This window comes from Stomoxys calcitrans, chromosome 5 (assembly GCF_963082655.1).
Source record: "Stomoxys calcitrans chromosome 5, idStoCalc2.1, whole genome shotgun sequence".
Lineage (NCBI taxonomy): Eukaryota > Metazoa > Arthropoda > Insecta > Diptera > Muscidae > Stomoxys > Stomoxys calcitrans.
In genome coordinates this window covers 110,235,515-110,250,343 of record NC_081556.1, presented here as the reverse complement: position 1 = coordinate 110,250,343, position 14,829 = coordinate 110,235,515, and the positions used below count along the sequence as shown (strand labels likewise).

The 14,829-nt window shown below is 39.8% G+C and overlaps 1 protein-coding gene across 1 annotated transcript in view; it reads left to right on the top strand.

Moving 5' to 3' along the window:
• Positions 1-1,591: 1,591 nt before the first annotated feature.
• LOC106096062 (maternal protein tudor) overlaps positions 1,592-14,829 on the top strand; it is a 43,459-nt gene continuing 30,221 nt past the window's right edge. Inside the window, exons 1-3 of the mRNA XM_013263608.2 lie at positions 1,592-3,218; positions 9,639-10,264; positions 12,919-13,170. Of these exons, the coding sequence (XP_013119062.2) occupies positions 10,016-10,264; positions 12,919-13,170 (501 nt within the window). The 5' untranslated portion in view covers positions 1,592-3,218; positions 9,639-10,015. The remainder of the gene's footprint in view (positions 3,219-9,638; positions 10,265-12,918; positions 13,171-14,829) is intronic.

Sequence of the window (14,829 nt, the reverse complement as noted above, 5' to 3'; positions counted from 1 at the left end):
CGGTTGTGGATAGTGGAATGCTCTATATGGAGTAGCTGCAACTGCAGTCGCGGACAATCAGCGGTATCGGGTGGAGAGTCTCAGCGAGAAGCCGAGAGGCACCGGCTCTTGCTTAAATATTGAGTGCCAATGATGCTCGATACGACAAGGCGAGTTAATGGCGCCTTTTAATAACCAATGACCATAATGTTCCCGCTGCAACTTCAGTCACGGGCAATCAGTGGTATCGGGTGGAGAGTCTCAGCGAGAGTTCGAGTGGCACCGGCTTTTGCTTAAATACTGAGTGTCTATGATGCTCGATACGACAAGTCGAGTTATTGGCGCCTTTAACTAACCAATGGCCATCATGTTCCCGCAGCGATCGATCGTATAGACCGGAACGAGCTTGCTCGCCTATAAGAGATCCACATGCAAATGCGGCTACAACAACAACAGCATGGCAAAAGTTGGGAACTACAACTTTGAGATAGTCAGCAACTTTATCTACCTCGGCAACTGAAACAAATGACACTATCATTGAAATTAAACGATGGATAATATTGCTACTTTGGATTAAGAAATCAAAGCAAAGCCACTTCTCGACAAACGAATATAATTCCATACAAGACCCTGATACTACCCGTGCTCTTGTATGGCTCTACTGGGTATTTGCGACAGCTGATGAGGGAGTACATGGAGTTTATGAGAGAAAAATCCTACGTAAAATATATGGACTAGTCTGTGTTAATGGAGAATATAGACATGAGTTGCCTAAGTCTTGTTGTTAAATGGATGAAGAAGCTCCAGCAAAGAATTCTTTTGAAGGCGACCAGAACAAAACTCCGATGGAGTGACCAAGTCGAGAGCAACATCTGAAAACTGGGTGTCAGAGATTGGAGAAGAAACGCAGAAGATCGAGGCGCTTAGAAATCTATTTAACATTCTGATAGAGGAATAAATTTTCTGCAATGGCCAATTAAAGTAAAATAAAATCTAGACGGTTATTTGTATTTACATTCGATGAGTTTCAGGATTCACTAATAGAAGGTTAGGTCACATGCAAAACACAAAGTGGATAGGCCCCATAAACATCATTAAGGATGTCAAATCTGACGATTGAAAATGTCATCATATAGGAGAAAACGTAAACAAAGAATGAATGTAAAAAGAGAACAAGTTGACATCCTCAATGCCAAGTACTGCCAAATATTAAAAAAAAAGTATATCGGCTGATCGCTTGGCTTAACCTTATTCAGTGAATCCTGGATGAGTTTGAAGCCCTTGGCGTTGACAAATTGCCGTTCAAGCAAACAGTAGAGTTACACAAAAGTTTGACTTCGATCCGTTACATTAATACGTTCGGCTAATGTTTGGCAATTTACGTTTGACTACTCGATGCTTAAAGGCAACCCACAGTGGTGATGTGTTTGTATGTGGATTTCTTATCGGTGTGCCACCATTGACCAATGTATTTGTGAGAAATTGTATCTATGTGTCATCAGGGTATATATGTATATGTGAAAATGTTGATTTTCGTGTGTCATCTTCTTGAATGTGTTGGTGAAAATCGCCCATCCGTAACAATTCATGAACAGCAGACAGTAGTAGTTTCCAACATTGAAAGTCAGTCGTCTTTCAATTTTTCTATGAGAAGGGGAGACGTGTGTTAATAGTTTGCGCTTTACAAAACAAAAAACGGGACGTTTTTTTGGAGTTTTTATACATTTCTTTTTTTAGTTCGTTCATTTTTCTAACCAAAAATCTAATAAGACACTGCATTTTATCGCTCGCATAAATGTGTTATTTAAGAAAGACAAAAAACAAAAACGAAAGAGTGAAATACAAAAGCAGAAGAAAACAGCAGCCAGCCGATACACTTGAAAAGTACCCCAAAAGGAAACTGATGAAAAAAATGAATCGCTTTTAACTCCACGTGAAAGTGGGAGCCGCAGCGATTCCATTTATCTACGCCTTGCGATATAGAAAAAGAAAACGGACGGTGTACAACAAACACATCCATCCATACATTTGTACGTAACGTATGTTCAATGTATATGTAGTGCAGTGAAGTGTTGTGTAGAGGCGCTCTAATTGTACGTACGGGTCGGGGTCTACAAAACGTACGTTTCACTTTTTTTTCCTTGGCTGGCAAAAAAAAACAGAATCAAGCAAAATCTTCAAAGATAATTTCGTGAAAGACGAAACGTGATATTTGGCGATTGCTTTTGTTAATAACCGTAACTTAAAAGACTGAATTAATCAACAAAAAAACAAATTGAATTAACTTTAGAGAAATATTTAATCCACGACGACATTTTTTCTTTCTTTGACACTCACACACACAAACAAAAATGCGAGAAATGATGAATAATTAGCACAGCTAAATAGAAAAAAAACAAGAAAAATAATATAAGCAAAGAAAAAATAAAATAAAAAATCATAACGCAAAAAAAGAGAGACACAAATCTCACACACCAACGAACATCGAAACGAATCGTATTTACAGCTGTGCGCGACGTACAAGAGGAGGCAAAACAGTTTCCAAAATATTCATCACAACAAAACCCACACACAAATAAATGACCGACCGACAAATTGACCAAGCAATTGTGTGTGTATGAATGCGTGAAGTGATCAACAATAACAAAAAGCAAGTTAAAGAGAAAACAAAAACAAAAAAAAAATTGTTAAAAATTCCTATAAAATTATTCACTTAATTGTTCGAAAATCGGTAGAAAAGAAATGAAAAATTGAAAAAAAGAATACTATAGAGATCCATCTACATATCTTAATCAAAATATACGATAACAAGAGTGCATATTTTTGGTGAAAAGATCTGTAGGAATCTTGAGTGTATGTCAATGTGTATCGAAAGTGCATTGAAAAGTGTCTAGAAAAAGAAAACAACAATCATAACAACTGGAGGAATACAAACTTATCTGAGCCAGCAAATATTTTACAGTGGGCGCACATACTTCTGCCCACTGCAACAAGCAGCAGCATTCAAACTACCTTTTAAAGCCCTTCGGTAACTCGTGCGGGCGTTGTTGTAGTTGAAAAGAGGTGTCTCTCAAACGACGACAAATCTTAGCAGACAATTACAGAGGAAAATTTTAGAAACTAAAACATTACTCAGCATCCTTATATTTTTGTCGTATTGTATATCGCTGTTCTTTTGATAACAATTATCTGGTTTATATAAATATAACACTCACTTCTTCGTCTTCGCTTAAGCTTAGGTAAGTAATCGACCATATGCCATCTGTTGACACAGAGTTGCCATGCAATATAATATGTTTATTAAGTGGGGGATATGTAAGCGTATTGGCTGGTTAGCGGCTCTAATGAAAATTTCGATTGCAAACACAATGCGAAAAATTAAGTTCGTTTAATTTGGCCCAGGACTCACTAATAGAAGGTTAGGTCACTTGCGAAAACATAAAGTGGATAGGTCCCATGAACATCATTTAGGTTGTCAAATCTGCCGATTGAAAATATCATTAAATAGGAGAAAACGTAAACAAAAAATGAATGTAGAAAGAGAACAAGTTTACGTCGTCAATGCCAAATACTGCCAAAAATTGTATGTCGGCTGATCGCTTGGCTTCACCTTATTCTGTGAATCCTGAATTTCGCCAATATGTCACTATTTTTTTGGTAACAAACAAATCCACGCGGAAATGATTTCACTGGAATTTTATATATTGGTGGTGGTTGTCCCCAGGAACACAAATCAGAAGTAGGATTTTGGGGCGAATACCCGTGGAGCCCGATAGGGGTAAAAAAATCCTTTCAATGGGAAATAGGCAAAACTGCACTTTATATGTCGCACCTTCGATTTCGCTTAAATTTGGTGTGTATATGTGGGTTGACCACAGGAACACGAATCCGAAGTCTCTTTTTTGGCAAAGTCCTCTGGGGACCAAAAACGCTTCTTCGGAGGAAGTGGTTCAACCAATAAAGGTATCAAATGAAAGGTATTTTCGATTAGATTACGAATAGGAAACACATATCCCTAAAAAGTAGACCCGGAAAGGACCTTGAGGTCTTTTTGCGCCTTTTGCGAATTTTGCGCCTTGTTAACATAGGCAATATGGGTGTCAAATGAAAGGCATGAAGGAGTAGATTACGATAGATACGCAAAAAATTTAACTCAAAAAAAGGTTGGGACACTTCTTATATAGGGGTGTTTTGGCTCCTAGATCGTTCCAAGCGCCATACCCTCAAAAACGGACATCAGATTGGAGTTTCTGGGGTCAACTCAGATATACATACCAAACTGCAGCGAAATCGGAGGTGTGCTCTATTGGCGCTTGGTGGAGACGTTTGATACCAAAAAACGTATTCCACGGCATTTCCCCTGGGGGAGAGGTTTTCCATTGTATATCTCGGATATTGGGAAAAGGAGAGGTTTTTTTTAAGAAATGGGTTGATTTGGTTGGAGTTGTCTGTTGAGCGCTATCCGAAGTTCAGATTCAGTGTTCCCTGAACTGGTGACTGTTTTGTTGAAAACATCCAATATTCCTCTGCAAACGCAAAGTTTTTCTAAAATCTGTCTTATTCCAAACTATGCAGAAATATCGAAAGAAAGAAAGGCTAATATTGAAATTGAGCAATTTTTAATGGGTATACTGGGTATGAGGTGTGTCAGTGTACAGTGTTTCACATATGACAAAACTGACCATCTGTCCCGATTTTAATTTCAGTCCCGGAAGACGACATCTTCCATGTATATCACCCAATTTTCACTTCACAAAAGATATTCCCGCAATTGGGCACAATGTTTCCTTCTATGATAGCCCTTATAAATTAGTTTGGATTAGTTTGGAATCCATAGCCATATTATGCTCATTATTCTACTGATCTTTCAGACTTCTGCACTGTCATATATCCACTGAGGAGTAAAGCAGAAAAATGTCGACTCTTCCCAATCTTACTCCGTACTTTTTTGTACTAACTAACTACTAAATTTAAGAAGAGGGAAATTAACGCCTTCTCAGAGGATGAGAAAATCCGTATCGTTTGGGTGCTGTGCCATAACGGAGTAAGGGGAAATGAAAGGGCAGACGATTTGGCTGTAAAGGCCAAAGGACTGCCGTCAATAAACTTGGTTAATCCGAAGCCTTTCGGGTCGACGCAGTCTGAGTTAAGGGAGTGGGCGACGAATGCGCATGCAACATTGTGGAACAGCGAAACGGTCGGTAGGACGGCTGTTTTGTGGATCCAGATCGTGAGAAGACGAGCCTATTACTGAAAAGAAGCAAGAAGGAGGCCAGTATAGCTATTGGTATTATAACGGGACACTTAGGACTACGAGCTCAATTATGTAAAATCGGTGCGGTAAGTGATAGCATGTGTAGGGCATGCGGGGAAGACAATGAGACGTTGGAGCATTTCCTTTGTCATTGCCCGGCTTTCGCGTCCAACAGATACCGGCACTTAGGTGGAGACACAGTATCAGACATGAACCAACTTAGGGGAGTGGTATTGAAAACAATTAAAGATTTTATAAATAGCACGGAATTCCTAACTTAAAATTTTCTTTTTAGAGATTACTTTATAGTTTTTAGAGCGCACAACAAGCCGATTACTGGCTTTGATGTATGTCCATAGTGGCATGGGGCGGATTTATATTTGCACCCTCTTTTCAACCTAACCTAACCTAACTACTAAATTTCCCATCAACATTCCATTGATGAACAGGGGATATTTCTCTAATAACAATTAAAGGAGTACGAAAACATTTTTTTCTGTTGTTCACGCCGGGATTTGACAACTGCCGCTTTTCTTATCCGGAAATCCCGCTTTAAGTGGAGTACGCGCATCAAACGAAATTTTCGTCAATTTACCATTTTTGCCGATTTGTAATAATTTTTAATAATTTTTTTCATTTTCATTCGTAATTGCAAGTAAAAATTCGCCTATGCCTATTGTGTCACCCTGTTATGCAAAGAAAATTTCATTTGAGCTGCGTACCACCAAGCGAAATTTTCGGTAACGGTATCGGTAACAAAAATTTCCTTTAGTATATGTCGATGCATTTCTTATGGCAAAGAAAATTTCGCTAGAGGTGCATACTGCCCTTAATGCCAAATAGGGTTGGTCAAGTTAGTTATGACCCATATTATCATTGAATATAAAACGACACGGAAACCCCAGCACTTGTTTACATATGACACTCAAAGGCAGAGAAAAAAAAACTATAAGTATATGTGTATGTGTGATGTGGAATTGGGAATAAACAATACCAATACTAGTGTGTGGAGCATGGTTTTCCATTTATACACGCATTGTGTAATGTCCACATTGAGTAGGTCGTTCGGGCGTGTTTTTGATTACTCTGTTTTTACTTCTCTTTATGTCAAGATCATTTGCTTAAATTAATATTTTTTTTTGTACATTAATCAGCTGTTTGTAAGAGTTCTGTAATGTTTGTAAACATGTATTAGAGCTTAGATAAGAGGGAACTTGTTTTGATGTCATGCCTCTAACATCAACACATGTATGAGTGTTTTGTATATTTTGAGTATGTATGAATAAACATAAATTAATTAATAATCGATTGTTTATTATTCATTTTTTGAGAGTGATAAAAGAGAATATACTTTTTTTTGTGAAATGTGTTACCAACCCGTATTGAAATGTTAGGAAGTTAAATGGGTCATATATACAGGCTACCATGTATGCATTTCTGTTTTGTTGATTTAAAACAGTCATGGATAGTATCCATTGGGTACACGTTTTTGTGAGTGTTTGTTGATCTCTGGTTTGGAATTAGTAGACTGTTGGGCTGCAAATTAAGGGTCCATATATTCTAAAGGTGCTATTAAACGACATGTGCTTTACATATGTGCTGCCACTTTTATATCCACAAGACTTTTCTTATGTACGTCAAATACAAATAGACCACGCTCTAATCGGAATGTATTCTCATATGTTTTGTACTATTTATACCCTCCACCATAGGATGGGGGTATACTAATTTAATTCACTAATTTCGAAGGAGTAAAGCTAGCTTGAAATTTTGCACAAATTTATTTTATTCGTGTAGGTCGGTTGGGACTGTAAATGGTCCACATCGGTCCATGTTTTGATATAACTGCCATATAAACCTATATTGGGTCTTGATTTCTTGAGCCTCTAAAGGGCGCAATTCTCGACCGATTTGACTGAAATTTTGCACCTAGTCTTTTGGTATCACTTCCAAAAACTGTGCTTAGTATGGTTCAAATCGGTCCATAACCTGATATAGCTTCCATATAAACTGATCTGGGGTCTTGACTTCTTTAGCTTTTAGAGTGCGGAATTCTTATCCGAATTGGCTGTAATTTTGCACATGGTGTTTTGGTATCACTTTCAACAACTGTGCTAAGAATGATTCAAATCGGTTCATGTTGTTGTTGTAGCTGTGTATTGTACACCGAGGGGCAGCCCTTGCCGATGAAGGATTGCATCGCGTCAATCCGGTACGTACAACCGGCTGCCATGGGATTGCAAATCCGTTCATAACCTGGTATAGCTGCCATATAAACCGATCTTGGATCTTGACTTCTTGAGCAGCTGGAGGCCGCAATTCTCATTCGATTTGGCTGAAATTTTGCATGACTTGTTTTGTTATAACTTCCAATAACTGTGCTATGTCTGGCGCAAATCGGTACATAACCTGATATAGCTGCCATTTGAACCGATCTGGGATCTTGACTTCTTGATCCTCTAGAGGGCACAATTCTCATCAGATTTGGAAGAAAATTTGTACAACGGAACCATGACCTTCGATATAAGTGTCCAATATGCTCTGAATCGATCTATAGCTTGATACAGCTCCCATATAAACCGATCTCCCGATTTTGCTTCTTGAGCCCCTACAAGGCGCAATTCTTATCCGAATAAATATTATTGAAATATACTGAAATATTACGCAATGACTTCTACAATGTTCAGCATTCAATTCATTTATGGTCCGAATCAGACTAAAACCTGATATAGCTGCAATAGCATAAAGTTCTTATTCATTATTCTTTGTTTGCCTAAGAAAAGATACCGCGCAAAGAACTCGACAAATGCGATCCGCGGTGGAGGGTATATAAGATTCGGCCCGGCCGAACTTAGCACGCTCTTACTTGTTCATATTAAATTTTTCGTACGTACCACACGATGTGTACAACTTTCAGAGTTGCCACATTTGAAAAAACATATGAGTATACATATCGTGTAATACCAACTTTATCAATATAAAACCCCATAAAACACCAATGTCTTCCATAAAGTGTAAACGGGGTTTAAAGTTAAACATGTCAAAGGAAACAGTGTAAGCAAATGAAATGATATAGTTATCGATATCATGCGATATATAATAATAACCGATTGAGCATGATTTTTACCATATAGTACTTAACTACAGCATTATGCAATCTCAGTTATTGATTTACAAATTTGCCCTTGAACATTCCATTAAGAAACAGGGGCAAACTTCTCACATATCAATGATTGCTGTCCGATTCAAGTTTAAACTCAATGAGGGGGCGCCTCCTATTCATAGCCGAGTCCGAACGACGTGTCACAGGGCGACAACTTTTGTGGAGAAGTTTTCACATTTCTGCCATAAGAAATGGCACAGTTCCTCACAAATGTCGCCGATATTAGGAGGGATAACCACCGCTGACAATTTTTCTGATGTTCTCACCAGGATTCGATCCCGGCGTTCAGCGTCATAGGCGGACATGCTGACCTATAGAATAGGGTGGCCGAATGACCGAAACAAAAATTACATAAATTGTCGGTATGTCTTGTAGCCAGTCCTTGTAACCTAATCTAACGCAACTTTCTAGTTTCTCCAAGGGCTTTGAATATATTTTTTTTTATCTTTTTGAGCTTTGTACTAGATTATCGACTTCACCGAAAGTTATCGATAGCTATTTAAGGCTTTGTAGTATTTATGAGTTATGAATTTACCAATTATCTGGGAAAGTCATGTTCTACATATTTATCCGGTACATTTTTGTAGAGGTTAGGTATGATTGCTAAATAAAGTGCTAATGGCCCAATGCACTTTATTTATCTGTGCGTTGTCCGCAACAAATTTCAAAATCGATATTTTTGTTTTTGATTAATCGGTTAAATATATTCCCTAGAATTTCAAGATAATATAATATAAGGTGTTTGGTCGTTAAAAAAATGTTCGGGAAAATCTTTTTTTTTACCGACATGGGATGATCAAATTTAATGGAAAGGTCAAACGGCAACGCTATATCGTAGACAGTTCTCGAATTATCCGTGCTTCAAGTCCTCTTCTCTCTCTACTCTCACATTTGGTGATAATGCAGTTCAGCTGTCTGTGGTCTAATATCAAACGGTACATCGTTGATGTGACTGGCTAGGGAGCAGCTTTTGAAAAATTTCATTTGGAAATTGTTATTTGTGGCTGGCCATAAGTTAAAAAGAGGCAAAAAAAAATAAAGAATATTAGAGGAGCATAAAGAATTACATTCTTTCATTTCAAAAGGTTTGTTTTCTTTGGCGTCCAACAAAAAACAAGAAACACAAAAACATGCAAATTAATCGTTTTTTCCACCATCATTTGTATATTTCTTTTTTTTTGTAGCAACAACAATTGGTTTTCATTGTGTGATTTGTTGTTTCTTCTCTTTTTTTTCTTACAGAGAAAAGTAGCGAATGAAGCATAAATAACCTGAATATAATACAGAACGCAGAAAAAACGTAAACTTAGCAGAATATCGAAATCTCGACAAACAGCGAACAGTCATACGAAACGCCGCAAGCGACAACAGCAAAAATAGTAACTCTCCTTGCCGAGATTCTTGGTTTCCATCAAAAGCAGCGGCATTAAATTTCCATCCACTGCCGATTGAGAATTGCTTGCAGCATAAGAACCTCGTGGAATGTGATTACATATCGGACGCATAAAATATTTGAAAAAAAGTCTGAAAGCAATTAGATTAACGTCTCGAAGTCTGCAAGCAGGGCAAACAGTTCTTTGGGAAACCGCAAGACGACCGCAACTTCTTTAACCACCACAATGAGCACCTCACAGGCTTTAACTGCAACAGCATCATCATCATCATCGTCGGCTGGCACGACGGCACCACCTCCAAGCTCTGCTTCAACCGCGTCGTCATCAGCGCCTTCAATGACCGACAGCGGTAGCAGCAGCAGCAACAATGAGCGCAAACAACGTCTCCATATTACACACGTCGACTCCTTTGGACCGTATTTGAAGATCAACGGTCAACTTAACCCCGATGCAATGGCTGTAGTGCGTACTCAGGTATGTAGATTATGGTAGAATTACTTATAAGAATTTAAGAAGAATTTTAGAAGAAAACTAAGAGTTGGAACTGGAACCTTTGACATCTGCCATTGAATTAGTTGGAAGAACTCTACACCTGCTGGAAATTTATTGGCAATTGCAGGGGCTTTTAAGAGTGCGCCATGCAGTGAATTTGTGTGTACAACATATATCATCTAGATCGCTTTTGCAAAGTCACATACAGTCGGATCTGAGAGAGGCTCAATCAGCATCACTGTCGCACTGAGGTCAGACCCACCATCGGTTGCACAAAATGTAATTTTTTACTTATATCGCTTGGCATCGTGGCTTGGGAAGATTAAGAAAACTATACCACTATATAATAGGTCCGATGAGAATACAAACATCTTGATAAGAGTAACAAGTGAGAGCGTGCTAAGTTCGACCGGGACGAATCTTATATACCCTCCACCATGGATCGGATCTGTCAAGTTCTTTGCGCAGTATCTCTTTAAGGACGGAGAAGGTGAAGGAGCTATATCAAGTTATAGTCCGATTCGACCAGGTTATGGACCGATTTGGACCATACTCAAATGTTAGAAGTGATACCGAAACACCACGTCAGTAATTTTTTACTGCCAAATCGGATAAGATTTGCGCCTTCTAAAAGCTCAAGAAGTCAAGACCCGGTTTATACGGCAGCTATATCAGGTTATGAATCGATTTGAAACATAGTTAGTACAGTTGTTGATAGTGATATCAAAACACTACGTGCAAGATTTCAGTCAAATCGGACGAGAATTGCGCCCTCTAGAGGCTCAAGAAGTCAAGACCCAAGATAGGTTTATATGGCAGCTATATCAAAACATGGACCAATTTGGCCCGTTTACAGCAACAACCGAACTACACTAATAAGAAGTATTTGTGCAAAATTTCAAGCGGCTAGCTTTACTCCTTCAAAAGTTAGGATGCTTTCAACAGACAGACGGACGGACAAGGCTAGTTCGACTTCTATGGTCACGACGGTCAAGAATATATATACTTTATGGGGCCTTAGACGCATATTTCGAGGTGTTACAAACAGAATGACGAAAATGGTATTCCCCCATCCTATGGTGGAGGGTATAAAAAATTATACTTCTAAAAGTTGGAAAGGGCTAGGAATGGCTGCCGGTTTTATGTACCGGATTGACCCGATGGAGTTTTTCATCGGCAAGGACTGCCGCCTCAGTGTATACCACACTGTTACAACAACAACAACAACAGGAATGGGCATATGGAAAAGTTTACCTGGTCACTGCAATTTGTTGTATCATGTGTAGATGCTTCAAATTAGAAAAGTGGTGGAGTAACCGAGATAAAATATCCTAACGAAGGTTCAGACAGCCAGTACGCAATTAAATATCCAAAAATAGTTTGTCTTTAAACCCCAGTTAAACATTCAGGTGTCGGGCCGTATGTAGCTAGCGAAATGCAAATTGCAGTTATTAACAAATTGGTAGTTACGGATGTTCCAACATTATGTGTTTGAAAATTTAAAGAGCTCCACCACTGTGGTTGTCACTGTCTAAATCAGAAAATCTGACTTGTCGGGTAGGTCATGATAAGTCTCTGACAAGTAAGAGGAAACCATGTTGTTGTTGTTATTGTTGTAGCGGAAGTGGCGATACTCGTCAAGCTCCTGTGTGAGCAAGCTCGTTCCGGTCCGGGGGAACTGAGTGGCCATTGGTTATTTAAAGGCGCCAATAACTCGCCTTTGTCATATCAAGCATTATAGGCACTCAATATTTGTGCAACAGCCGGTGCCGCCCGACTTCTCACTGAGACTCTCCGCTGGATACCGCTGATTGTCCGCGACTGCCGTTGCAGCTACTCTGTATGGTGCATTCCACTATCCGCCACCTGTGAACGCGTCTGGTAGCTCGCAGCTAAGCTTCTCGTGATGGCAATGAGCACCACACAGATCGGACCTCAATGTTCTAGCCTGTCTTCTATAGTAGAACATATGCTGTGCGTGTGTCTAGCTTCCATTTTAGGCCCGATTGTTATCCAAGATTCTTCGACTGTAGCTTAACGACAGGTGCCACGGGTATAGTTAGCACCAAATCAATCACTCATGTGCATAGAATTTTGTAAAACCCAAAAGAAAGACGACTTGCCGCTTCTAAAACCCAGTTAGCTCAGATTGGGGGCGCGCCCAATCGCTACTACTGTATCATAGTGGACACAAAATTGTCTAGGTGAGTCTGTAGAGGATTGCCACTCATACCGTACTCACATCGTATACAAATTAAGTCTATATTTCCTGTAGAATATGGTTCCTCTGGTATGACACTGGAGCAAATTTGTTGGGTAACAAAAATGACAAGGCTTTTGAAAAAATAGAAAAAAACTTAATTTGTTTTATATTCACAGAATGAATTGTAGGTTTCCCCAATTAATGCCAAATTTGCCGATCGTGCTATGCATGCATGATCATCTATGCAAAGAGGAAATACTTCTTTCAGACCATCTAACATCTGTAGCCATTTATTATTTGTTTTGTGTGACTTGGCATTTTACGTCTACGCCTATATCGTGTTTGAAGTTATTGTTACAAAATTTGTTTTTTTTTAGACTTTTTGTTTACATTGTTAAATGTTACTCAAATTAGACTGCCTTTGTTCTTACAGGTGCAAAAGATATTACCAACATGCTATACAATTGAACCGTCATGGCCGGTGGCACGTCAACAGGCCCTACTGCTACCGGGTGCCATGTGTCTGTACAAACGTGTCAATGGCGCCGCGCCGGCAGATTTTGAATTTGTACGTTCACGCATTACAAAAGTCATCAACACAGCCACCCCGACAGCACAAACACCGCCCAAAGTGGAAATAGATATTATCGATTATGGCTGCACTGCAACAGTGGTCAGTTTTGAGGTAAGTGGAAGTTGGCGGTTTTCTTTTGTAATTTCAGTTTATGTTGTCTCATGTGTTCGTCGTTTATATGCCAAATGAGAAGGGCTGTTTGGCAAATACATTAGGGTGCATAGAAATTAAAGATAGGATTTTTTTTCATTAACAAAGGGTGTAATTTTTTGTTATTTCAAAGAGGGGTTGACTATTGTATTCTTCGTTGTTGTTGTAGCAGTTTGTTGTGTTCTATCTTTCGTCTTCTTGATTCTGTTGAGTGTCAAGACCCAGGAACTCTGCGACTACGATGGGGTGCGTCCAGAAAGATCTGGGTCTGAGACGAGAGTTTCTGGCTGGGCGGTTAAACAGGTGACACGTGTCGTGTGGTCCCAGGTCACAATCGGAATACACATCCTGCGGCTGTGTATTCCGAGGCGGCTGTATCTGCCGGATCGTAAATGAGCCACAACTACTCTGGTTTGCCGGAGAGGTCAATTTCTTCAAGTGCAATGGGAGGCGGTTGTACTCCAAGGACTACATTCACCCGGTAGTTATTTATCGCATCTGCTAACGTGTCTGCATGAATTTTGTCTAGATCCGCTTAATATGCCACTTGATCTAGAGGTTCTCTCTTGTAGCGCTGAACGTCACGCTATAGATCAGGGTTCTGGGCGGTGGATACCTATCCACAAAATAATAATTTTGATGGTCTCTGCAAAATCAGGCCAAACGGTATAGATTAGACAGTGTGTAGTTATGACTTCGCACTGGTAGGATCTTTGTTCCCTGATAAAGGTGGTCCACATGAGAACTGAGGAGACAGTCCGTCGCAGTTCCAAGGGCGGCATTCCGAAAAATCTGCATATTATTCCCCTGCGTGTCAAAGAGCTGACGAGACAACACTGACGCTGCATAAATTACTACCGAAGTAAAACTTTTTTTTATGGATTAGTTAAGCCAAATTTTATGAAGGACTCCATCGGGTCAATCCGGTACGTAAAACCGACAATTGTGTATGTATATGCCTCGTCCAGCTCCATATATAAGCAAGCTTGTTCCGGTCCATAGGAAAAGGTGCCAATAATTCGCCTTGTCGTGTCGAGTGTCATGGACACGCAGTATTTAAGCAAGAACCGGTGCCAGTCGATCTCTCACTCCTCTCCATTCGATACCGCTGATTATCCGCGACTGCAGTTGCAGCTACTCCATATATAGAGCATCCCACTATCCGCAACCTGTGGACGCGCCCGGTAAATCTCAGCTGAGTTTCTCGTAATGACGATGAGCAACCCGTGTGGTGCCCATAGTTATCACGTCCCGGGATCGATAGAAAGTTATTGTCTTTGTTTATGACGATGACGTCATAATTGTAGGCGTGCTGATTCCCTTCTGCTATTACAAAACTTATTTAGGGAGCGTTAAGGAAAATATCTGGCTGGACGGGGGCCGATGGGGAAGACTGCGCTGAGGTGGTACTTTTCGTCCCGGGGCGCAAGCTGGGAAATTTCCCTCCGAAGGCCAGGTACCTGCCTTAACCAAAGACAACGCTGGACAAGGAACGTCGAGGAAAGGGTCAACATGGGGACGGAAAACGCCATACTTCTGTCGACAACTCGATTGGAAGGAGTTGGGAGCTTAGGCCGAGGAATTATACCGTCTACAGGCTAAGCCCCCAACTCCATACGG